The sequence below is a fragment of the Chiloscyllium plagiosum genome, chromosome 12, assembly GCF_004010195.1.
Source record: "Chiloscyllium plagiosum isolate BGI_BamShark_2017 chromosome 12, ASM401019v2, whole genome shotgun sequence".
In the NCBI taxonomy this organism is placed as follows: Eukaryota; Metazoa; Chordata; class Chondrichthyes; order Orectolobiformes; family Hemiscylliidae; genus Chiloscyllium; species Chiloscyllium plagiosum.
Genome location: NC_057721.1, coordinates 81,154,034 through 81,178,165, shown reverse-complemented (window position 1 = coordinate 81,178,165; position 24,132 = coordinate 81,154,034). Strand labels below are relative to the sequence as shown.

At 46.6% G+C, this 24,132-nt stretch overlaps 1 protein-coding gene across 3 annotated transcripts in view; it reads left to right on the top strand.

Annotated features, from left to right (window-relative positions):
• Window positions 1–24,132, top strand: part of robo1 (roundabout, axon guidance receptor, homolog 1 (Drosophila)) — a 368,608-nt gene that overhangs the window by 323,997 nt on the left and 20,479 nt on the right. For all 3 annotated transcript variants that reach the window (XM_043701427.1, XM_043701428.1, XM_043701425.1), the window contains 7 exons: window positions 488–639; window positions 1,701–2,036; window positions 4,805–4,915; window positions 11,710–11,857; window positions 15,145–15,396; window positions 16,383–16,804; window positions 22,289–22,441. In XM_043701427.1, the coding sequence (XP_043557362.1) occupies window positions 488–639; window positions 1,701–2,036; window positions 4,805–4,915; window positions 11,710–11,857; window positions 15,145–15,396; window positions 16,383–16,804; window positions 22,289–22,441 (1,574 nt within the window). The remainder of the gene's footprint in view (window positions 1–487; window positions 640–1,700; window positions 2,037–4,804; window positions 4,916–11,709; window positions 11,858–15,144; window positions 15,397–16,382; window positions 16,805–22,288; window positions 22,442–24,132) is intronic.

The window sequence follows — 24,132 nt, the reverse complement described above, 5'->3', positions numbered from 1 at the left end:
GTGTGGGTGTGAGTATATTTGTGTTAGTTTGTATGTGTGTGTGTGAGAGTGCACGATTGTGTGTGAGTGTATTATTGTCTGTGCGTGTGAGAGAATATGTGTGTAAGAATGTGAGTGTAGTTAAAGGAATAGCCACCGATTATGAAATGGTGAAAATCAGGAATGTTGCTGGGAACCTGAATTGGGGGAAACGCAGAAAATTTCGAGAGCATCAAGAGAGGGGAGAGATCGGATGGGAGCGGGTCATGGAGGGATATGAAAAATTTAAAACACTAAATTCTGGGCTGATAATCCTAACTCAATACAGAGCAGGGGAGCAATGGAATGGAGGAGAAGAAAAGGGAGGCAGAAATTGTGTCTGAGATTGTCACTGTAAGAGGTTCAAATCTCCTCTATGTGGCTGAGTAACAAAGGATGTGATGCGAGATGGGGGAGTTCATGTCTTCTTTACTGTGAAAGTGATGAATTTTGTTTCCCCCCTTACCAGACCAGGTTTACTAAACATTGGAGATTCAAACCAACCCTGGCTAGCAGATACCTGGCCCAACACAGGAACCAATCACAATGACTGTAGCATCAACTGCTGCACCTCCACCAATGCCAACAGTGATAGCAACCTTACTACCTACAGCCGGCCAGGTTGGGCTCTTTCATTGGCTAAGTCCCATTCTATATGTGTATTAGAAACAAGAGTAGACCATTTGCTCTACTTCTCCTCTTATTCATGTCTGTGTATGTTTATTTGGGGGCAGTGGCTTTACTGGCAATATTAACTACTGTATGAGAGTGAAGATCAAGGGAATGGTGGGAGCTTTTTGGGAAAATTTGGGGATTTTGGCATTTTGGGAAAGCAAATCTTAGCAGGACTTATACACTTAATGGTAAGGTCCTAGGGAGTGTTACTGAACAAAGTGACCTTGGAGTGCAGGTTCATAGCTTCTTGTAAGTGGAGTCGCAGGTAGATAGGATAGTGAAGAAGGCTTTTGGTATGCTTTCCTTTATTGGTCAGTATACTGAGTACAGGAGTTGGGAGGTCACATTGTGGCTGTATAGGACATTGGTTAGGCCACTGTTGGAATATTGCGTGCAATTCTGGTCTCCTTCCTATCAGAAAGATGTTGTGAAATGTGAAAGGGTTCAGGAAAGATTTACAAGGATGTTGCCAGGGTTGGAGGGTTTGAGCTATAGGAAGAGGTTGAATAGGCTGGGGCTGTTTTCCCTGGAGCGTCGGAGGCTGAGGGGTGACCTTATAGAGGTTTATAAAAGCATGAGGGACATGGATTGGATAAATAGACAAAGTCTTTTTCTTGGGGTGGGGGAGTCCAGAACTAGAGGGTGTAGGTTTAGAATGAGAGGGGAAAGATATAAAAGAGACCTGAAGGGCAACCTTTTCACGCTGAGGGTAGTACATGTGTGGAATGAGCTGTCAAAGGAAGTGGTGGAGGCTGGTACAATTATAACATTTAAAAGGTATATGAACAGGAAGGGTTTGGAGGGATATGGACCGGGTGCTGGCAGGTGGGACTAGATTGGGTTGGGATATCTGGTCAGCATGGACAAAGTGGACCGAAGGGTCTGTTTCCATGCTGTACATCTCTAAGCCTCTATAACTGTGGAAGAGGGAACAATGCACCTATTGTGAGATTTGACAGTCCTCTTGCTCTGCATTCTAACTTTGTCTCTTCCTCCCTCCTGCTCAGCTGACTGTATCGCCAACTATAACAACCAGCTGGAGAATAAACAGACCAACCTACTGCTACCCGAGTCAGCTGTCTACGGAGACATGGACCTGAGCAACAAGATCAATGAGATGAAAACCTTCAACAGCCCCAACCTGAAGGAGGGTCGCTGCCTGAACCAAACAGCACAGCCCACTCCCTACGCCACCACCCAGCTTATCCAGAGCACACTGGGCAACAACATGAACACTAGCGGAGCTGATCTGAATGACAAGCACTGGAAACCGTCACTACAGACCAAACAGGAGCTATCCCCCATGCAGTACAACATCATGGAGCAGAACAAACTCAACAAAGGTACATAAGGGAGAACGTGTTGCATTTCTATGGCACCCTCAGGAAATCCATTCAAAGCTATTGATGCTGTTTTTAGTGTGTGACCACTGTTGTAACGTAGCTGTCAATTATGCACAGCGAGCTCTCATAAGCAAACATTGCGATGTTAATGAGTTTTGAGAAGATTTGTAGCTCAGGTTGAGGTCCTGGATCTAGATTTACTCACAGAGCTGGAAGGTTCATTTTCAGACATTTCATCACCATACTAGATAACATCATCAGTGAGGTGAAAGTGAGGACTGCAGATGCTGGAGATCAGAGTCAAGATTAGAGTGGTGCTGGAAAAGCACAGCAGGTCAGGCAGCATCTGAGGAGCAGGAAAAATTTGCCCAAAATGTCGATTTTCCTGCTCCTCGGATGCTGCCTGACCTGCTGCAATATCTTCAGTGAGCCTCCAGATGAAGCACTGCTGATGATTCCTGCTTTCTATTAATATATTTGGGTGTTTTGGGTTGGTGATGTCATTTCCTGTGGTGGTATAATTTTTTGTTCTTTTTCTAAGGGGGTGGTAAATGGGCTCCAAGTCGATGTGTTTGTTGATAGAGTTCCCGTTGGAATGCCATGCTTCTAGGAATTATCGTGCATGTCTCTGTTTGGCTTGTCCTAAGATGGATGTATTATCCCAGTCGAAGTGGTGTCCTTCCTTATCTTTATGTAAGGATACTAGTGAGGGAGGGTCATGTCGTTTTGTGGCTAGTTGGTGTTCATGTATCCTGGTGGCTAGTTTTCTGCCTGTTTGTCCAATGTAGTGTTTGTTACAGTCCCTGCATGGTATTTTGTAAATGACATTAGTTTTGCTCGTTGTCTGTATAGGGTCTTTCAAATTCATTAGCTGCTGTTTTAGTGTGTTGGTGGGTTTGTGGGCTACTATGATGCCAAGGGATCTGAGTAGCCTGGCAGTTATTTCTGAGATGTCTTTGATGTAGGGGAGAGTGGCTAGGGTTTCTGGACATGTTTTGTCTGCCTGTTTGGGCTTGTTGCTGAGAAATTGGCAGACTGTGTTCATTGGGTACCTGTTCTTTTGAATACACTGTATAGGTGATTTTCCCCTGCTCTGCGTAGTTCCTCTGTGCTGCAGTGTGTGGTGGCTCGTTGAAATAATGTTCTGATGCAGCCTTCTTTGTGGATGTTAGGATGATTGCTTCTGCAGTTCAATATTTGGTCCGTATGTGTTGTTTTCCTGTAGACGCTGGTTTGAAACCAAAAATAAAACCCAAACATATAAATAGAAAGCAGGAATCATCAGCAGTGCTTCATCCAGAGGCTCACTGAAGATGTTACCTGGTATGGTGACGAAATGTCTGAAAATGAATCTTCCAGTTCAGCAAGTAAATCTATATCCATTGTGATGGTGTCCAATCGTCTGTAAGGTGAGGGATAAATCTTGGTCCAGAGAAAACTGCTCTGCTCCCTAACAATATTGTGGTCATAGGGGTTTGCTAAGAGGGGCTGAAAGACCTCTGTTTGATGACTTCTGACAGTCAAGAATGAGCTGGTGAGATGACGGTTATCATCATGACCCATGATGATGAGCAATTTTGAACTAATGGGATCAGGAGTCAGCAGTGATCCAGATGGATCTGGTAGCGGGAGGGTCAATCGTCCACTCAATCCTCTCTGGGGGCCAATCGTCTACTCAATCCTCTCTGGTATGAATTCTTTGCCTTGGCGGAATGGAATTAAGGAATAGTGAGGGGAGGGGACCTACTGGAGGGGGAATAGGAGAGGGAGTTCACTCAGTCTTCAAAGATGAAGACACAGAGTGAGGATGAGAAAATCAGGGTTAGAAGAAATGTTGAGGTTTCTGAAGAGCTGAAGACTAGCGAGTATATCTGTAAGTAAACTGAGGGAATTACAGAACTGCCAATGGAATGGGAGAGGGTGGGAGCGAAGGGGATCATTAGTGAGTGTTTGAAGAAAGTGATCAGAGGTGACCTTATCTGTAATCGATCTGATGAGACTCGCAAGATCACTTCAAATATTAACATCAAGGATGTGGGCCGTTGGTTTGGGAGTTCACACAGAGGTAGAGGTTTAGAAAGAAGAGAGCTATAAACTCTGACAGGGACAGACATGAAGAGTTTGAAGTGGAGGAAGTCACTGAAGATGAAAACTCATTAGGTGCAGAGGCTAAGGGAAGAAGATAATCAGGAAATTTTGTTTTTTTATGGCATACTTGGCAGAGAACAAGGATTTTAATTGAGAAGCTATTGGTTGGAGCGAGGGGCGGTGAGGAACTGAAGAGAGTGATCCAGAGGAATGGGCAATATGGCCAAAATGTGTTTTACTGGAAACCAGCTGGAGTCAATGGAATTACAATGAGACTCTGTCTGCTCCTCTGCATTCTGAACAGGTTAATCGAACCACAATATGGTGTATAACCTGCTCGGTATGCTGATTTCAAACACACATGTCATCAGGGTTAGAAATCTGACCACAACAAGCTGTGTAGAAAATCCAGTTTATGGAAAGTGCGGTGACCTCAGATGGATATCAAGTTTTGTATAACTGTTATACCTCCAAGACAAATATCCATTTGGTATCTAACTCTGTGCTATACCTGTCCTGGGAGTGTTTGATGGAGACAGTGTAAGAGCGAACTTTACTTTCAGTTTGAAAGAGTAAAGCGAGTCTACTCTGTGTCTAACACCACACGGTCCCTGTCCTGGAAGTGTTTGTTTAGAGTTTGGGATCTGATTTAAGATTGTTCGCCCTTTATTTCCTTTCAGATTATCGACTAGCCGAAACGAACAGCATTCCCACAATCCCATACAGCCAAGCGAGTGAACATGGGACAAGTGGATCCTATAACAGTTCAGATCGAGGTAGCAACACATCAGGTTAGTCACTTGGTTACTGCCAGTCTGTGTGAAAGCAAGTGTAGTGATTGTAATGGGATCAACCAGCTGGACCCCAGAGAATATGAGTTCCCCGATTGGGGCTATTAGTCTGGTCCCATCAGGGAGCCCTGGCTGACAGATATAAATAGGAACTTCAGAGATTCTGTTCACTCTGAGATCTGGCTCCAAGGGAGCTGGATCAGGGTCAAGGAGTCTCCACATGTAACTAAGGGGGACTTGCTGACAGTGTACTGACCTCTGTGTATTTTAGCAAGGTGTATTAGAGGTGTATGGAAGCTGGCAAATTAAAGCATGCATTAGAATGTGGATCTTATGACACAGAGTGTTTATAACAGGAATGTATAAAGAAAGCTACACCAGTACATAATGGACAAAGAGAGAGACGGGGCTGTTGAATCGGGTGAGATGAACCATCGAGGGAGCACCCTTCCAATGGCATGCAAACACCAGTCCAGGCTGAATGAGCAATGTTACACGGTTAACTTAGTGCAACCCTGCAGAGAATCCAGCAGTTAAAGGTCACAAGATCAGAACTGCATAGAATATCCTCGCATTAATTACAGCCCACAATTAGGCCATTCAGCCCCAACTGCACTGTGCTAGTACCTCCACTCCAAACGAGCCTTCTCCCACATTTCTTCATCTCACATCATCTCTGCTTCTCCTTCCCTGTGTAATTATCCACTTTCTCTTTAAGTGGAAAAGTAATGCTCAGCTCAGTCACTCTCTGTGCCAAGTCCCACAATCTGCACAATCTCTGGTGAAGGGGTGTCCACTGAATGCACAAATTCTTGGATACGGCTCACCGACTAGCAATCTCCTCGGTCTGAATCAGAGGGTTGTAGGTTCGAGTCCCACTGCGAAGCTTTGAGTGCCGTGGCCTGTGTGCACCTTCCTGAAGCCAGTACCAGGGAGGACGTGCTGCAGGGTGGAAGCTGGGCTCTTATGCGCTATTCCATCTCAGCCGTCTCTTGGAGGTTCTGCCCCGTGCACATCGGTTGATATGCGGAAGTTTCCAGCACAGAGGTCAGAGATCAGAGCTGGGGCAATAATAACAATCTCTTATAGAGACACATAGCACGGAAACAGGCCCTTCAGTCCAATCAGCCCATGCCAACCATAATCACAAACTAAAGGCATCTCTACCATCCAGGCCAATACTTACCCATTCCACAGACACATTAACATGGCAATGCTTCTGGAAGCTTGCTGTGCACTGATGAGTTCTTACATTTCTTAGCGTTATATAACTCTGACTACACGCCAGAAAACTTACAATGTCTCTGCAGTACACTGGTTAAAACCTGAAGCCAAGACAGGTGCCATATAAATGCAAATGCTCCTTGCCTCTGAATGAAGATGTTTCTCCACTATTGCTCCTCTAGATTGATAATGCTTACAGCTATTTTCTTGCATCTACCTGACCCAAATGAACACAGAAACATAGAAAACAGGAGCAGGAGGAGGCCATTCAGCCCTTCAAACCTGCTGCACCATTCAATATGATCATGGCTGATGGTCCAACTCAGCTTTCTCCCCATACTCTTTGAACCCTTTAGCCCTGAGGACGATTTCCAACCCCTTCTTGAAAACGTTCAGTGTGTTGGCTTCAACCACACTCCGTGGCAGAGATTTCCACAGGCTCCCTGGGTGAAGACATACCTCCTCATCTTAGCGTTAAATGGTTTGAACCTTTGAGCCTTGGTTCTGGACCTTCCGATCATCAGGAATATCCTTTCTGCATATATTCTGTCCAGTCCTGTTAGCATTTTATGGGTTTCTATGAGATCCCTCCCTCATTCCTTAAAGTCCGGTGAATATAGTCCTAACTAATTTAGTCAGGAATCAATCGAGTAAATCTTAATTGCACTCCCTGCCTCACCAGAACATCCTTCCTCAGAGAAGGAGAACAAACCCCCAGTCACCTTTGCACACTCGATTTCCAACTGACTGTATTGCAAATTCAGCTCCCCCCCACACCCCCCCACCCCCCCACCCGCACCCCAGGCCTGTGCACCCCACCCCGCACCCCAGGCCTGTGTAATTCATATCTAACAACGATATGTTAAAGTGATGTGTATTCTCACTGCCCTGCTGTGTGATACAAAGTTGAATATTCTGGATCAACAGAAAGAAAAGGAGCAGTTAGTGGGGGGGAGGGGGTGGCACAGAGACCCAGTGGTTAACACTGATGCCTCACAGCACCAGGGACTTGAATTCAAATCTGGCCTCGGGCAACTGGCTGTGTGGAACAATGAACATAGAACATGACAGCGCAGTACAGGTCTTTCAGCCCTCGGTGTTGTGCCAACCTGTGAAACCAATCTGAAGCTCATCTAACCTAAATTATTCCATTTTCATCTGGATGTTTATCTAATGTCCTTTTAAATGCCCTTAAAGTTGGCGAATCTACTACTGTTCCAGGCAGTGGGGTCCGGGCCCCTACTACTCTCTGAGTAAAGAAACCACCTCTGACATCTGTCCTGCTGAGGAAAGAGACCTTGGAGTGCAGGTTCATAGCTCCTTGAAAGTGGAGTTGTAGGTAGATAGGATAGTGAAGAAGGCATTTGGTATGCTTTCTTTTATTGGTAAGAATATTGAGTACAGGAGTTGGGAGGTCATGTTGCGGCTGTACAGGATAGTGGTTAGGCCACTTTTGGAATACTGCGTACAATTCTGGTCTCCCTGCTATACAAAGGATGTTGTGAAACTTGAAAGGGTCCAGAAAAAATTTACAAGGATGTTGCCGGGGTTGGAGGGAGAGGTTGAATAGGCTGGGGCTGTTTTCCCTGGAGCGTCGGAGGCTGGGGTGTGACCTTATAGAGATTTATAAAATCATGAGGGGCATGGATAGGATAAATAAACAAAGTGCTTTCCCTGGGGTGGGGGAGTCCAGAACTAGAGGGTACAGGTTCAGGGTGAGAGGGGAAAGATATAAAAGAGACATGAAGGGTAACTTTTTCACTCAGAGGGTGGTACAGGTATGGAATGAGCTGCCAGAGGAAGTGATGGAGGCTGGTACAATTACAACATTTAAAAGGCATCTAGATGGGTATATGAATAGGAAGGGTTTGGAGGGATGTGGGCCAAGTGCTGACAGGTGGGTCTAGATTGGGTTGGGATATCTGGTTGGCATGGATGGGTTGGACCGAAGGGTCTGTTTCTGTGCTGTACATCCCTATGACTCTATATTTCTCATCCCTCATGTCCCCTCATGCTAGCCATCACCATCTGAGGAAAATTGCTCTCACTGTCCAAGTTATCCAAACCTCTGATTATCTTTTATGTTCTCTCTAACGAAAACAGCTCTGGTCTTTCAGCCTTTCCTCGTAAGACCTTCACTCCAGACCAGGCAACATCCCAGTAAATCTCCTCTGCACCGTTTCCAAAGTTTCCACATCCTTCCTATAATACAGTGACCAGAACTGTACGCAATACTCCAAGTGTGGCCACACCACAGTTTTGTACAGCTGCAGCATGACCTCATCACTCCGAAACTCAACCCCTCTACCAATAAAAGCTAACACATCGTATGCCTTCTTAACAACTCCATCAACCCGAATGGCAGCTTTCAGGAATCTATGCACATGGACAATGTGAATCTTATTAGTCCAGTACTCTTTATTCCTATTACTCCTTCCAAAGTGAATCACCTCACACCTTTCTGCATTAAACTCCATTTGCCACCTCTCAGCCCAGCTCTGCAGCTTATACATGTCTCTCTGTAACCTGCAACGTCCTTCAACATTATCCACAACTCCACTGACCTTAATGTTACCTAGAAATTTGCTAACCCATCCTTCAACGCTCTCATCCAGGCCGTTTATAAAAATGACAAAAAGCAGTGGCCCCAAAACAGATCCTTGCAGTGCACCACTAGTAACTGAACTCCAGGATGAACATTTCCCATTAACCACCACCCTCTGTCTTCTTTCAGCTCGCCAATTTCTGATCCAAAGCACGATATCGCCCTCAATCTGATGTCTCCATATTTTCTGCAGTAGCCTACCGTGGGAACCTTATCAAACACCTTACTGAAATCCATATACACCACATCAACTGCTTTACCCTCATCCACCTGTTTGATTACCTTCTCAAATAACTCAATAAGGTTTTGTGAGGCACGACCTACCCTTCACATGTTGACTATCCCTCGTCAACTTATTCTTCTCTAGATGATTATAAATCCTATCTCTTATAATCCTTTCCAACACTTCACTCACAACCGAGGTACGGCTCACTGGTCTATAATTGCCAGAGTTGTCGTTACTCTTCTTCTTGAACAAGGGAACAACATTTGCTATCCTTCAGTCTTCTGGCACTATTCCTGTAGACAGCGACGACAGAAAGATCAAAACCAAAGGCTCTGCAATCTCCTCCCTGGCTTCCCAGAGAATCCTAGGATAAATCCCATCTGAACCAGGGGACTTACCTATTTTCACACTTTCCAGAATTGCTAACATCTCCTTGTGAACCTCAATCCCGTCTAGTACAGTAGTTTGTATTGCAGTATTCTCCTCGACAACATTGTCTTTTTCCAGTGTGAATACTGACGAAAAATATTCATTTAGCACTTCTCCTTTATCCTAGGACTCCATACGCAATTTCCCACTACTATCCTTGATTGGCCTTTCCAGGGAACAGGAGATTCGACGTTTCGGGCACAGGCCCTTCTTCAGGAAATATTCATTTAGCACTTCTCCTTTATCCTAGGACTCCATACGCAATTTCCCACTACTATCCTTGATTGGCCTTAATCTTTCTCTAGTCATTCTTTTATTCCAGATATACCGATAGAAAGCTTTAGGGTTTTCCTTGACCCTTTCCACCAACGACTTCTCATGTCCCCTCCTGGCTCTTCTTACCTCTCTCTTTAGGTCTTTCCTGACTAACATGCAACTCTCAAGCACCCGAACTGAGCCTTCACATCTCATCCTAACATAAGCCACCTTCTTCCTCTTGACAAGAGATTCAACTTCCTAAGTAAACCACGGCTCCTTCGCTCGACCACTTCCTCCCTGCCTGACATGTACAAGGACATGCAGGAGTCCACATTTCAATTGTGTCCATCCCCTGCAGTTTCCTTCCCCATCCTATGCATCCTAAATCTTGCCTGATCACATCATAATTGGCTTTCCCCCAGCAATAACTCTTGCCCTGCATTAAATACCTATTCCTTTCTATCACTAAAGTAAACATTACCAAATTGTGGCCACTATCACCAAAGTGCTCACCTACCTCCAAATCTAACACCTGGCTGGGTTCATTACCCAGTACCAAATCCAATGTGGCCTCGCCTCTTGTTGGCCTGTCTATACACTGTGTCAGGAAACCATCCTGCACACATTGGACAAAAGCTGACCCATCTAAAGTACTCAAACTATAGCATTTCCAATCAATATTGGAAAAGTTAAAGGCCCCATAACAACTACCCTGTGAAGTTTGCACAGTCTCCATGTGTCTGTGCGGGAGCTCTTCGGGAGCTCCAGTTTCCTCCCACAGTCAACAGATGTGGAGGTTAGGTGGATTGTCCATAGGAAATTGCTCATTGTATTCAGGGATGTGTAGATTAGGTGGATTGGCCAGGGGAATATACAGGAATATGGGGATTGGGTGGGTCTGAGCAGAATACTCTTCAGAGGTTTGTTGTGGTTTTGATGACCCAAATAGCCTGTCGGAATTCTTTGAAAAGGAGCCTGATGGTGAGCTCGTCGAGGGGGTTTGAATTCTGAAAGACTTTGAGTGGATAGAGAGGGAGAGAGCATTGTTCTTGTGGGGAACACATGATGAGATCGATGCCAAAAATATCCAATCACCAATTCTTTGCCCAACGAGCGATGGGAATGTGAAACCCATGACCACAATGAGAGGGTGAAGTGAGAGTGTAGGACCAATGAAAGAGGAAGCTAGATCAGAACCAGGAGTCACAGTCTGAGGATTCGGGGTGGATCATGTAGGATGGAGATGAGGAGACATTTCTTCACCCAGGGAGTGGTGAGCCTGTGGAATTCATTACCACAGGAAGTAATTGATGCCAAAACGTGAATGTATTCAAGAGGTGGCTAGATATAGCAGTTTTGGGGGAATGGGGTCAAAGGTTATGGGGAGAGAGCAGGATGAGGCTATTAAGTTGGACGATCAGCCATGATCGTAATGAATGGCAGAGCAGTGTCAAAGGGCCGAATGGCCTCCTCCTGCTCCTATCTTCTACGTTATGTTTCAGCATTTGCAGGGAAAGGAATTAGAGAGATTTTAGATTTAGATTTAGATTCACACCCAGCATGGACTGGCTGGGCTGAATGGCCTTTCTGTGTGCTCTCTATCCAATGCAATCCGATTGTGATCTTATAGAGGTTTACAAAATTATGTGGGACATGGATAGGGTAAATAGGCAAAGTCTTTTCCCTGGGGTCGGGGAGTCCAGAACTAGAGGGCATAGGTTTAGGGTGAGAGGGGAAAGATATAAAAGAGACCTAAGAGGCAACTTTTTCACGCAGAGGGTGGTACAGGTATGGAATGAGCTGCCAGAGGAAGTGATGGAGGCTGGTACAATTGCAACATTTAAGAAGCATTTGGATGGGTATATGAATAGGAAGGGTTTGGAGGGATATGGGCCGAGTTCTGGCAGGTGGGACTAGATTGGGTTGGGATATCTGGTTGGCATGGACGGGTTGGACTAAAGGGTCTGTTTCCATGCTGTACATCTCTAAGACTCTATGACTGTGTGTATTCCCACTGATGATGACAAGCTATTTTCCTGCTGCTTTTTCCAGGGAGCCAGGGTCACAAGAAAAGTGTCCGGACTCCAAAGTTGCCCAAACAGGGGGGCATGAATTGGGCAGAACTTTTGCCACCACCTCCAGCTCACCCGCCACCCACAGCAGCCAATCCTGAGGAATACAGCATCAACAGAGATGAGAGGTATGGAGCCACCCCCACCCGATTTCTAGATGGCACTCGAAGCTTTACCCTGCCCACTTGATTTGCCCAGAGAGTTTGGGCACCCAGCACCCATGGGTGCCATTTCTTCTGGCCTGGATACCTATTTACCCTGTGTCACTGTTGGCCTGTACCCACCAGAGAGTGCTGGAAGGGTAAGGCTGCAAAGCATAATCACATCAGACATCCCAGAGCTGAAACTGTGGGAAATAAAACCAAGAACTGCGGATGCTGAAAATCTGAAACAAAAGCAGGAACTGCTGGAGAAACCCAGCAAGTCTGGCAGCATTCTTCTGAAGTGGAGGTGCTGATGTTGGACTGGGGTGGGGGGGAAACGAAGTCAGAAGTCAGATGACAACAGGTTTTTTTTTATTAGATTACATTACAGTGTGGAAACAGGCCCTTCGGCCCAACAAGTCCACACCGACCCGCCGAAGCGCAACCCACCCATACCCCTACATTTACTCCTTACCTAACACTATGGGCAATTTAGCATGGCCAATTCACCTGACCTGCACATCTTTGGACTGTGGGAGGAAACCGGAGCACCCGGAGGAAACCCAAGCAGACACGGGGAGAACGTGCAAACTCCAAACAGTCAGTCGCCTGAGGCGGGAATTGAACCCAGATCTCACGTGCTGTGAGGCATGGTTATCGTCCAACTGGTTTATTTGAAATTGTAGAAATACAGAAGATAGAAGCAGGAGGAGGCCATTCGGCCTTCTTGGCCTGTTCCGCCATTCATCATGATCATGGCTGATTGTCCAACTCAATAACCTCATCCTGCTTTCTCCCCATAACCTTTGATCCCATTCACCCCAAGTGCTCTATCTAGCCACCTCTCGAATACATTCAATGTTTTGGCATCAACTCCTTCCTGTGGTAATGAATCTCACGGGCTCCCCACTCTCTGGGTGAAGGAATGTCTCCTCATCTCCATCCCAAATGGTCTTCCCTGAATCTTCAGACTGTGACACACCCAGCATTGGGGACATCTTCCCTGCATCCACCCTGTCTAGTCCTGTTAGAATGTTATAGGTCTCTGTGAGAGCCACCCCTCACTCATCTGAACTCCAGCAAAAACAATCCTAACCTAGTCAACCCTTCCTCATACGTCAGTGCCCTCTGAAAGCCTGTGGTTTTAAACAAACCTGTTGGACTATAACCTGGTGTCGTGTAACTTCTGAGTTCATTCTTCTGAAGAATGTCCCTCTCGCCTAGAAATGTTAACTTTGTTTTTCTCTCCCCAGTGATGTTGCCAGACCCGGCGAGTTTCATCAGCACTTTCTGTCTTAATGCAAGCTCAATTCTAAATCTGTTTATGGACATTTTCAGAACTCAGGCTGTGATCTTGAAAATTCCTGGAACCCAGATCACTCATCGAGCTGTTGGATTGGTCGTCCTGATCAATGATCCAAAGAACGTCAGTTCGAACCCAGCAGGGAACAGTTCAATGTTACTGGAGGACTCAGCTGTCAGTGATGGTAACATGGAGCTGAGACATGCTCACGGAGAATCGAACCCTGGTTCAGTGACCACCTATAGAGAAGGAAATCTATCACCCTTAGCTGGTCTGGCACCCTTATCCAACCATGACTGCCCTATCCCCAATATCCTTGATACCCTGACTGTTCAAGAATCTGTCTCTCTCAGCCTTAACAGCAGCACGGTGGCTCAGTGGTTAGCACTGCTGCCTCACAGCACCAGGGACTCAGGTTGAATTCCAGCCTCGGGCGACTGTATGTATGGAGTTTGCACATTCTCCCCGTGTCTGTGTGGGTTTCCTCCAGGTGCTCCAATTTCCTCCCACAGTCCAAAGATATGCAGATTAGGGTGGATTGGCTTGGGAAATTGCCCATAGTGTCCAAGGATGTGTAGACTAGGTGGGTTAGCCATGGGCATGCACGGTTAGAAGGATGAGGTGGGTTTGGGTGGAATACTTTCTGAAGGGTTGGTGTGGACTCAATGGGCCGAATGGCCTGCATCCACACGAGAGGGATTCTATGATCTTAAATACACACAAGGACTCTGCCCCCACAGCTCACTGTGACAAGGAGTTCCCAACATCCATCACCCTCTGAGAGAGAGGAAATCCATCCCTCCCTGCCTGCCTCATCTCACCAACTCAGCGCTCAAACTGGAATTGCAATAATTTCAGTTCTAAGCTGCGTGTTTAAAACATTTATTCTCAGAATGTGGGTATCAGTGGCTCAGCCAGCACTCATTGCCTGTCCCTAATTACTCTTGAAAAGGTGGCAGTGAGCTGCCTTCTCACAATCCATGTGGGTGTAGTCTCAAGGATAGATTTCCAGCTTTTGACCCAGCAACAGTGGAAGGAACTTTGAGATATTTCCAAGTCAGGTTAGCAAGGAGAGGAACCTGAGGGTGATGGTGTTCTCCTGTATCTGCTGTCCTTATCCTTCTCGGTGTTGGAGGTCATGGGTTTGGAAGGTGTTGTCTAAGGAGCCCTGTTAATGTGCACTGCATCTTGAAAATGGTACGCACTGTTACCAACGTATGTTGATGGTGGAGGGTGTGAATGCTGAAGATGGTTAACATTGAGCCAGTCAACTGGGCTGCTTTGTCCTGGATGGTTTTGAGCTTCTTGAGTGTTGTTAGAGCTGCATTGGGATCTTGTGATCTTGCCAGATAATCCGATATTCAGACAATCAAATGCCAGATAATCAAGGTTCCTCTGTATTCCATCACACTCCTGACTTGTGCACTTTGACTGTAGACAGATTTTGGGGAGTCAGAAGGTGGGTTTCTCTCAATAGAATTCCCAGCTTCTAACCTGCCTTTGTAGCCACTTAATTTGTATGGCTTGGTCCAGTTTAGATTCTAGTCAATGGTAAACCCCCAGGATGTTGACAGTGCAGGATTCAGTGATGGCCATGAAACATCAAGGGACAATGGTGAGATTGTCTCTTATTGGAATGATCATTGCCTGGAGCTGATGTTGGTTGCCATTAACCACCCAAGCCTACATGTTCCTGCATGTAGACAGTGTCCCTTCAGTATCTGCGTAACTGTGAACATGATTGAATGCTATTTGTGTCATACCAAGCCTTTTAAATCCAGCAGATAGCTGTCAAACCAGGGACGGAAATGCCCCTTCAGCTGGAATTGGTCAGTGCTGGTGTCTTGTTGTTCACCCAATGCCTGTTTGTCTCAGCCTGGTGATTCGGAGTTACCTCAGAGTGAAACCCCGACATGGACAATTCAGCTCAGACTAGCTGCTTGACAGTTGCGTCTTTTTGCTTTCTCAGCTACGAAGGCGATGGCCTGTGCCCAGTGCCTCCTTCCCGAATGTACCTGCAGCAGGATGAGCTGGAGGAGCAGGAGGATGATGAACGAGGCCCTACACCACCGGTCCGTGGGGCAGCCTCATCGCCAGCCGCTGTGTCATACAGCCATCAGTCCACTGCCACCCTCACACCCTCACCTCAGGAGGAGCTGATGCCCATGTTACAGGACAGTCAGGAAAACCTGGCTCTCATCCAGTCTGTGAGCGATCGCAGGTAAATACAACTCAACAACAGAGAACACCAGAGGGACTTACACACACAGACACACACACACTTTGCGCACATGCACTCACACACACATTTGCACACACACACACTCACATTCACATACAATCACACACACAGACACACTCTCTCTCTCACGCACATGCACACACACTCGCGCACATGCACTCACACACACATTTGCACATACACACACTCACATTCACATACAATCACACACACAGACACACTCTCTCTCTCACGCACATGCACACACACTCGCGCACATGCACTCACACACACATTTGCACATACACACACTCACATTCACATACAATCACACACACAGACACACTCTCTCTCTCACGCACATGCACACACACTCGCGCACATGCACTCACACACACATTTGCACATACACACACTCACATTCACATACAATCACACACACAGACACACTCTCTCTCTCACGCACATGCACACACACTCGCGCACATGCACTCACACACACATTTGCACATACACACACTCACATTCACATACAATCACACACACAGACACACTCTCTCTCTCACGCACATGCACACACACTCGCGCACATGCACTCACACACACATTTGCCACCCACACTCTATTTCACACACACTCACACTCTCTCACACATGCAACTCTCTCTCTCACACACACACACTCGCACACACATACACACAATCCCACACACACTGACACCAAACAAATACACATGCACACACATACACACACAAACACACACACACCCAGCTTTTCATGTGTCTTCATCAATATTTATGTTGCAACCAAGATCACAAGAAGTGATGGTCTGTTCATTATCACACTGCAGTTTGTTTGGGATCATGCTGTTTGCAATTTGGCAGCAATCACACTGACAAAGGGGCTGTAACGTGCTGTAACGTGCTTTGGGCTGTCCTGTGGAAAGCGCTATACAAATGCACTCATATCTGGTCTCCTTCCCCCAGGCGCAATCCGGTCAGCCCCCCTCCTCCACCAAGACCCGTCTCCCCCTCCCACACGTACGGCTACATCTCAGGGCCTCTGGTCTCTGACATGGACACAGACGCACCTGAGGAAGAGGAGGATGATGAGGGGGAGGAGGAAGTGGAAGTATCCAAGATGCACAGCTGCCGTCTGCTCCTTCACAGCCTGCAGCAAACCCCTGCCTCCAGCATGGGGGACCTGGAGAGCTCCGTCACTGGCTCCATGATCAATGGCTGGGGCTCAGCCTCTGAGGAGGACGCCAACTCATCCAGTGGGCGTTCCAGCGCTGTCAGCTCCTCTGACGGCTCCTTCTTCACCGACGCAGACTTTGCACACGCTGTGGCAGCAGCTGCTGAGTACGCCGGCCTCAAGGTTGCTCGACACCAGCTACACGATGCAGCAGGTATGTACAACACAGCAACACAGGTATGTACTACACAGGGTTAGATACACAGAAACACAGGTATGTACAACGCAGGGTTAGATGCACCGCAAAGCTCCCTCTACACTGTCCCCAACAAATACTCCCAGGACAAGGACAGCACAGGGTTAGATACGGAGTAAAGCTCTCTCTACACTGTCCCCATTAAACATTCCCAGGACAGGGACAGCATGGGGTTAGATACAGAGTAAAGCACTCTCTACACTGTCCCCATCAACACAGCCAGGTCTGGGATAGCACAGGGTTTGGCACAGAGTAAAGCTCCCTCTACACTTTCCCCATCAACACAGTCAGGACAGGGATAACACAGGGTTAGATACAGAGTAAAGCTCCCTCTGCACTGTTCCCATCAACACTCCCAGGACAGGGACAGCACAGGGTTTGGTACAGAGTAAAGCTTTCTCTACACTGTCCCCATCAACACAGCCAGGTCTGGGATAGCACAGGGTTTGGCACAGAGTAAAGCTCCCTCTACACTGTCCCCATCAACACAGCCAGGACAGGGACGGCACAAGGTTAGATACAGAGTAAAGCTCCCTCTGCACTGTTCCCATCAAACACTCCCAGGACGGGGACAACACAGGGTTAGCTACAGAGTAAAGTGCCCTCTACACTCTTCCCCTATTAAACACTCCCAGAACAGGGATAGCGTGCGTTTCGATACAGGGTAAGGCTCTCTCCCCTCAGTTCCCCCACTAAACACTCCCAGGACAGGGGCAGCCTGGGGTTTGATACAGAGTAAAGCTTCCTCTATACCGTCCCCATGAAACATTGACAGGCGAGTTGCATGAGATGAAATGCTATCTTGTGCTTTGGCGTATTTCTCTAAAGTTAAACTGTGAGGGTTGCTCTTTTTGTCAGTCGATTTGAATAAATTCAGTCACATCTCCAGCGTGGCCCTTGCTCCTGGACCTTGTACTGCAGGCTGGGTCGAGGTATCTACACAGTGCAGGGTTTAACGTTTAATGAGCAGAATTCACGTTTCACTCAAGGTAACTGCTTAATGAAGCTTTTACCCTCTTGTGATGTGCCCTAGGCATTGGTTTAATTTAACCTCATTAGTTTCATGATTGGTACTAAATATGCAAGGCTTTGATGAACCAATTAGAGACTAGGAATTCAACCTGGTGGAACTTGATTAGCTGTGAACTGACTGCATCTGATGAACGACTTGGTGGGAACTCTCTCTGCTTTTATGAATGTAATGGTTATTACTGAGATGGAATCAGAGCCGACACCAAAATTAATATCCAGAACACTTCAAATTGCATTAAGAATTAATACAGTGAGAAATAAAAGTCCTTGTAATCAGTTCCAGAATGTAAAATATTATTGTAGTGATGAATTTATATTGAACATTGAGGTTAATCATTTGTTCTCTATTTTGTTACTCTATATCGATCTTCTCAGAAGCAGACTTTTGGCTTTGTGTTGAATGCTCTGCCAATGTTTCTTTTAAAAAACATTCGTTCTCAGGATGTGGGCATCTATGAGAAGGCTGGCATTTACTGCCCATTGCTAAAATAGGTGATGGGTAAATGGTTCTTCAATCAATGGCTCCTGACCATTCATTCTGAGATTGGGGACACATAAATTCAGACTTACCCAGAAGAGCTCTTCTTTATCTCGGGGGCAGCCCAGAGAACATTCCCTTTGCTGATTCCTGGGATAAAGGGAAGGTTGATTGGGTTGGTCCTGTGCCCATTCAGGGGAGCATCGAGCTGATTGAAACGTGTACAATCCTGGAGGAGGCTTGAGGGTGGATACTGCGAGGATGTTTTCACCCATGGAAGGTAGCTAGAATTCAGGGCCACAGTTCAGAGGTGACGGGTCACATCCTGAACGTGGAGTCGATAACACGTGCAGCTAGACAAAGCACAACCGGTCAAGCAGCATCAGAAAGGCAGGAGAGTCGATGGCTTGGGCAAGAGAAACATTGATTGTCCTGCTCTTCAGATGCTAATTGACCTGCTGTGCTTTGTCCTGCTCCATATTTTATCGACTCTGACTTTCCAGCATCTGCAGTCCTCCTATCTCCTCTTGAAGATGGAGACAAGGAAGAATTTTCTATCATAGGTTCATTTGTCTTTGGAATTTTTCTCCCTTGGGGCGATGGGTCATTGTTTTTATCTGAGGACTGGTCAGACAGGCTTTTGATCAATAAGGGAGTCTCAGGATTTTGGGGGGAGTTGAGTTGAGGCTATAGTTAGATCTGTCATGATTCTACTGTGTAGTGGAACAGACTGGAGAGGCAGAACGGCCTACTCCTGCTCCTAGTCAGGATCATGGAAGACTGCTTCAGTTTGCACAATACTCTGACTCCTTCTTCATCCTTCAGTGGAGAGGCCTTGTTGGTTCTGGGGAGGACGAGCTTGTTCACCAGGAAGGTCAATGCGCTCGCTGCTGATCCCACCACCCGCTCTCCTTCCATCACACATCACTGAACAGGGACCGAGTGAGAATTCTAGGCTTTGGGTGGGTTTTGGTGAGACCACATCTGGAACACTGTGTAATGTACTGGTCACTGTACTTACAGAACGATTCCAGTGCACTGGAAGCAGTTCAGAGGAAGTTTACGAGACTAATCCCTGGAATGAGTGGATTTCCTCAGGAGGAAAGGCTAGACAGGCTGGGCATGTATCCCGTGGTGTTTAGAGCAGTCGGAGGTGACCTAATTGAAACATCTAAGACCCTGATTTAACCAGATAAAGATGAAAGAATATTTACTCTTGTCAGAGAATCTAGAACCAGGGTAAAGAGTTCAAAAATAAGGGGTGTCCACTTAAAACGAAGATGATGAAACATTTTATTCTCTCAGGAGGTTATGAATCTTTGGAAGTCCCTTCCTCAAAAAGCAAAGGATGCAGAATCTAAATTATTTTTAGGGCAGAGGAGGTCGATTCTTGATTCCCAAGGGGATGAAAGATCACTGGGGACTAAGCAGAGATATTGAGTCGACGTTAAATCAGATCAGAAACATAGGGAAAAAAAGCAGCAGGAGTAGGCCATTCGGCCCTTCGAGTCTGTTCCACCATTCAGTATGATCCCGGCTGATCACCCAACTCAGTCCCCTGTTCCTGCGTTCTCCCCACACCCTGTGAACCTTTTAGCCCTGAGAACTATATCTAACTCTTCGTTGAGAACCTTCAATGTTTTGGTCCATATTGCTTTCTGTGGCAGAGCATTCCAAAGACTCACCACTCTCTGGGTGAAGGCATTTCTCCTCATTGCAGTCCACATGGCCTCCCCAGTATCACTGTGACCTCTGATTGAGGACTCCCTGATCTTCGGGAACATCCTTCCTGTGGGAACCCTGTGATCAGCCATGATAGTATTGAATAATGGAGCAGGCTTGAAGGGCCAAATGGCCGACTGCTGTTCCTTGTCTATATGTTGTCCTCTCCCCAGTTAGGGTGGCACTTAATAAAGATTTGTGTGAAGCTGGCAGCTGCCTGGCACAGATTCCTCTTAAAGGGGCAGGCTCTTCAACAGAGGCTCCTGTTAAAGGCGACTGTCTCTATCAGACCTCTGTTAAAGGGCCAATGTCTTTAATTCAGACTCCTCATTACAATTAAAATAAGTCCCTGAAGAATCGTTCCATGTCGAAGACTTGAGTCAGGATGTACCTTGAGAGGTTAGAACAGCATGGACTGAGCAAACTCATTGAAAACCTCTAGGAGGAAGAGGTTTTGTTTAGATTACTTACAGTGTCAGAGAGTGAAACAGCTTCATAAGCATGAGGCTCTAGGCAGAGAGAGATAGAGAGAGTATTGGGTCTCATCATAGAGAACAGCGAAAGAGGTGCCCTAAGGTCTGATGTAATGGGGGGGACAAGACGTATGGCAGTGCTGATCAGGTGTACCCTAGAACTCTGTGGGAAGCTAGGGAAGTGATTGCTGGGCCTCTTACTGAGACATTTGTATCATCGATAGTCATAGGTGAGGTGCTGGAAGACTGGAGGTTGGCTAACGTGGTACCACTGTTTAAGAAAGGTGGTAAGGACAAGCCAGGGAATTATAGACCAGTGAGCCTGACGTCAGTGGTGGGCAAGTTGTTGGAGGGAGTCCTGAGGGACAGGATGTTCATGTATTGGGAAAGGCAAGGGCTGATTAGGGATAGTCACCACGGTTTTGTGCATGGGAAATCATGTCTCACAAACTTGATTAAGTTTTTTGAAGAAGTAACAAAGAGTATTGATGAGGGCAGAGCAGTAGATGTGATCTATATGGACTTCAGTAAGACATTCAACAAGGTTTCCCATGGGATACTGGTTAGCAAGGTTAGATCTCATGGAATACAGGGAGAAATTGGATACAGAACTGGTACAAAGGTAGAAGACAGAGGGTGGTGGTGGAGGGTTGTTTTTCAGACTGGAGGCCTGTGACCAGTGGAGTGCCACAAGGATCAGTGCTGGGCCCTCTACTTTTCATCATTTATACAAATGATTTGGATGTGAGCATATGAGGTACAGTTAGCAAGTTGGCAGATGACACCAAAATTGGAGGTGTAGTGGACAGCGAAGAAGGTTACCTCAGGTTACAACAGGATCTAGACCAGATGGGCCAATGGGCTGAGAAGTGGCAGATGGAGTTTAATTTAGATAAATGTGAGGTGCTGCATTTTGGGAAAGCAAATCTTAGCAGAACTTATACACTTAATGGTAAGGTCCTGCGGAGTGTTGCTGAACAAAGACACCTTGGAGTGCAGGTTCATAACTCCTTGAAAGTGGAGTTGCAGGTAGATAGGATAGTGAAGAAGGCGTTTGGTATGCTTTCTTTTATTGGTCAGAGTATTGAGTATAGGAGTTGGGAGGTCATGTTTCTGCTGTACAGGACATTGGTTAGGCCACTGTTGGAATATTGCGTGCAGTTCTGGTCTCCTTCCTATCGGAAAGATGTTGTGAAACTTGAAAGAGTCCAGAAAGATTTACAGGGATGTTGCCAGGGTTGAAGGATTTGAGCTATAGGGAGAGGCTGAACAGGCTGGGGCTGTTTTCCCTGGAGCATCGGAGGCTGAGGGGTGACCTTATAGAGGTTTATAAAACCATGGGGGGAATGTATAGGATAAATAGACAAAGTCTTTTCCCTGGGGTGGGGAAGTCCAGAACTAGAGGGCATAGGTTTAGAGTGAGAGGGGAAAGATATAAAAGACAACTAAGGGGCAACTTTTTCATGCAGAGGGTGGTATGTATATGGAATGAGCTGCCAGAGGATGTGGTGGAGGCTGGTACAATTGCAACATTGAAGAGGCATTTGGATGGGTATATGAATAGGAAGGGTTTGGAGGGTTATGGGCTGGGTGGTGGCAGGTGGGACTAGATTGGGTTGGGATATCTGGTTGGAATGGATGGGTTGGATCGAAGGGTCTGTTTCTGTACTGTACATCTCTTTGACTCTATTTCGACAGATTGTAAAACTCATTTTCCTTCTTTCTCGTTTACTACAGGCCACCGACAGTTTCCCTCATCACATTGTCCTCGACCCACCAGCCCTTTCTCCACCGACAGTAATGCGAGTGCTGCTGTGATGCAGAAACCCCGACCAGTAAAGAAACTGAAACACCAAGCGGCACACGTGCGTCGCGAAATCTTCACTGACGGTATGTGTGAGGCTGTGTAACATTGTTCTGGTCCATTGTGATTGTGTGAACATTAGGAGCAAATGGACCGTCCTCTTTGACACTGGGCCCTTCACAATCCCTCTCTCGGTCATGGTGAATGAGCTGACTTCTCCCAGAATCCTCTTCGGTTATCACTCACTACCACCCTCTGTAGAGGCAAGTTATTGTATTGGCCATGGGAATCCCAGGGAAATTACGTTTTTTTGAGAAACAACAGATGAGGTATTGAATTAATACTATTCCCTTTGGAAAATGAAGAGACATTTCAGCAAGGTCCAGGGTTTAATCCTGGTTAAGCATCTGGAACATCAACACTGGTTGGACAGCAGCAGCTGAGGCCCTCTAACTCATTATTCTGGGTTCATTAACGTCTTTCTCATCTTGTATTGTAGATCAGTCTCCACACATGTGGGCATATGCCTTTGTGAGCATGTCTGTGTCTGTGTGTGGGCGTATGCCTTTGTGGGTATGTCTGTGTGGGTGTGTATTTGTGTGTTTGTGCGTGAGGCAGAGCATGGAGTGTGCATGAGAGAGAGAGTGCATGTGCGAGAGAGATAGTGTATGTTTGCATGAGTGCATGTGTGAGACACCATATATGTACATGTGAGAGAGAGAGAGAGAGAGAGAGAGCATGTCAATGTGTTAGAGAGAAAGTGTGGCGTGTATGTGTGTGTGTGTGTCTGAGAGAGCAGGAGTAGCCATATGGCCCTTTGAGCCTGCTCCACCATTCAATATGATCACGTCTGATCATCCAACTCAAGCCCCTGTTCCCACTTTCTCCCCCAGACCCTTTGATCCCTTTAGCCCTAAGAACTATATCTAACTCCTTCTTGAAAACATTCAATGTTTTGGCCTCTACCATTTTCTGTAGAAGAGAATTCCACAGGTTCTCCACTCTCTGGGTGAAGACATTTCTCCTCATTTCAGTCCTAAACTGCCTACCTTGTAACCTCAGACTGTGACCCCCCTGGTTTTGGACTCCCCGCTCATCAGGGTCATCCTTCCTGTTAACCCTGTTTAATCCTGTTAGAATGTTATAGGTTTCAATGAGATCCCCCTCGTTCTCCTAAATTCCAGCGAATATAGTTCAAACCACCCCCCCAACCATGGGGAACCTCATCAAACACCTTGCTAAAATCCATGCACACCACATCCATTGCTCCACCTTCATCAACATATTTTGTCACATCCTCAAAGAGGCGTCGTGGGAGCACGAGGCAGCATCAATACAGTCATCGATGTCGCGGAAGAACAGATGGAGGGTGGTTGAACAGTTCATCAACTTTACCAACACCTTTTACCCCAATCTCAAATTCACCTGGACCATCTCGGACACCTCCCTCCCCTTCCTGGATCTCTCCATCACCGTCTATGGCAACTGACTACCACGGACATATCCTACAAGCCCACCAACTCCCACAGCTACCTAGACTACACCTCCACTCACCCTACTTATTGTAAAAATGCGTTCCCTTATTCCCAGTTCCTCTGCTTACAATGCATCTGTTCCCAGGATGACCAATTCCACCTCAGAAAGTCCCAGAAGGCCTCCTTCTTCCACGATCTCAACTTCCCTTCCCATGTGGTTGACAAAGCCCTCCAACACATCTCCTCCACTTCCCACACCTCCCAACGCAACAAGGACAGAACCTGCCCGCCCCCCCCCTCTC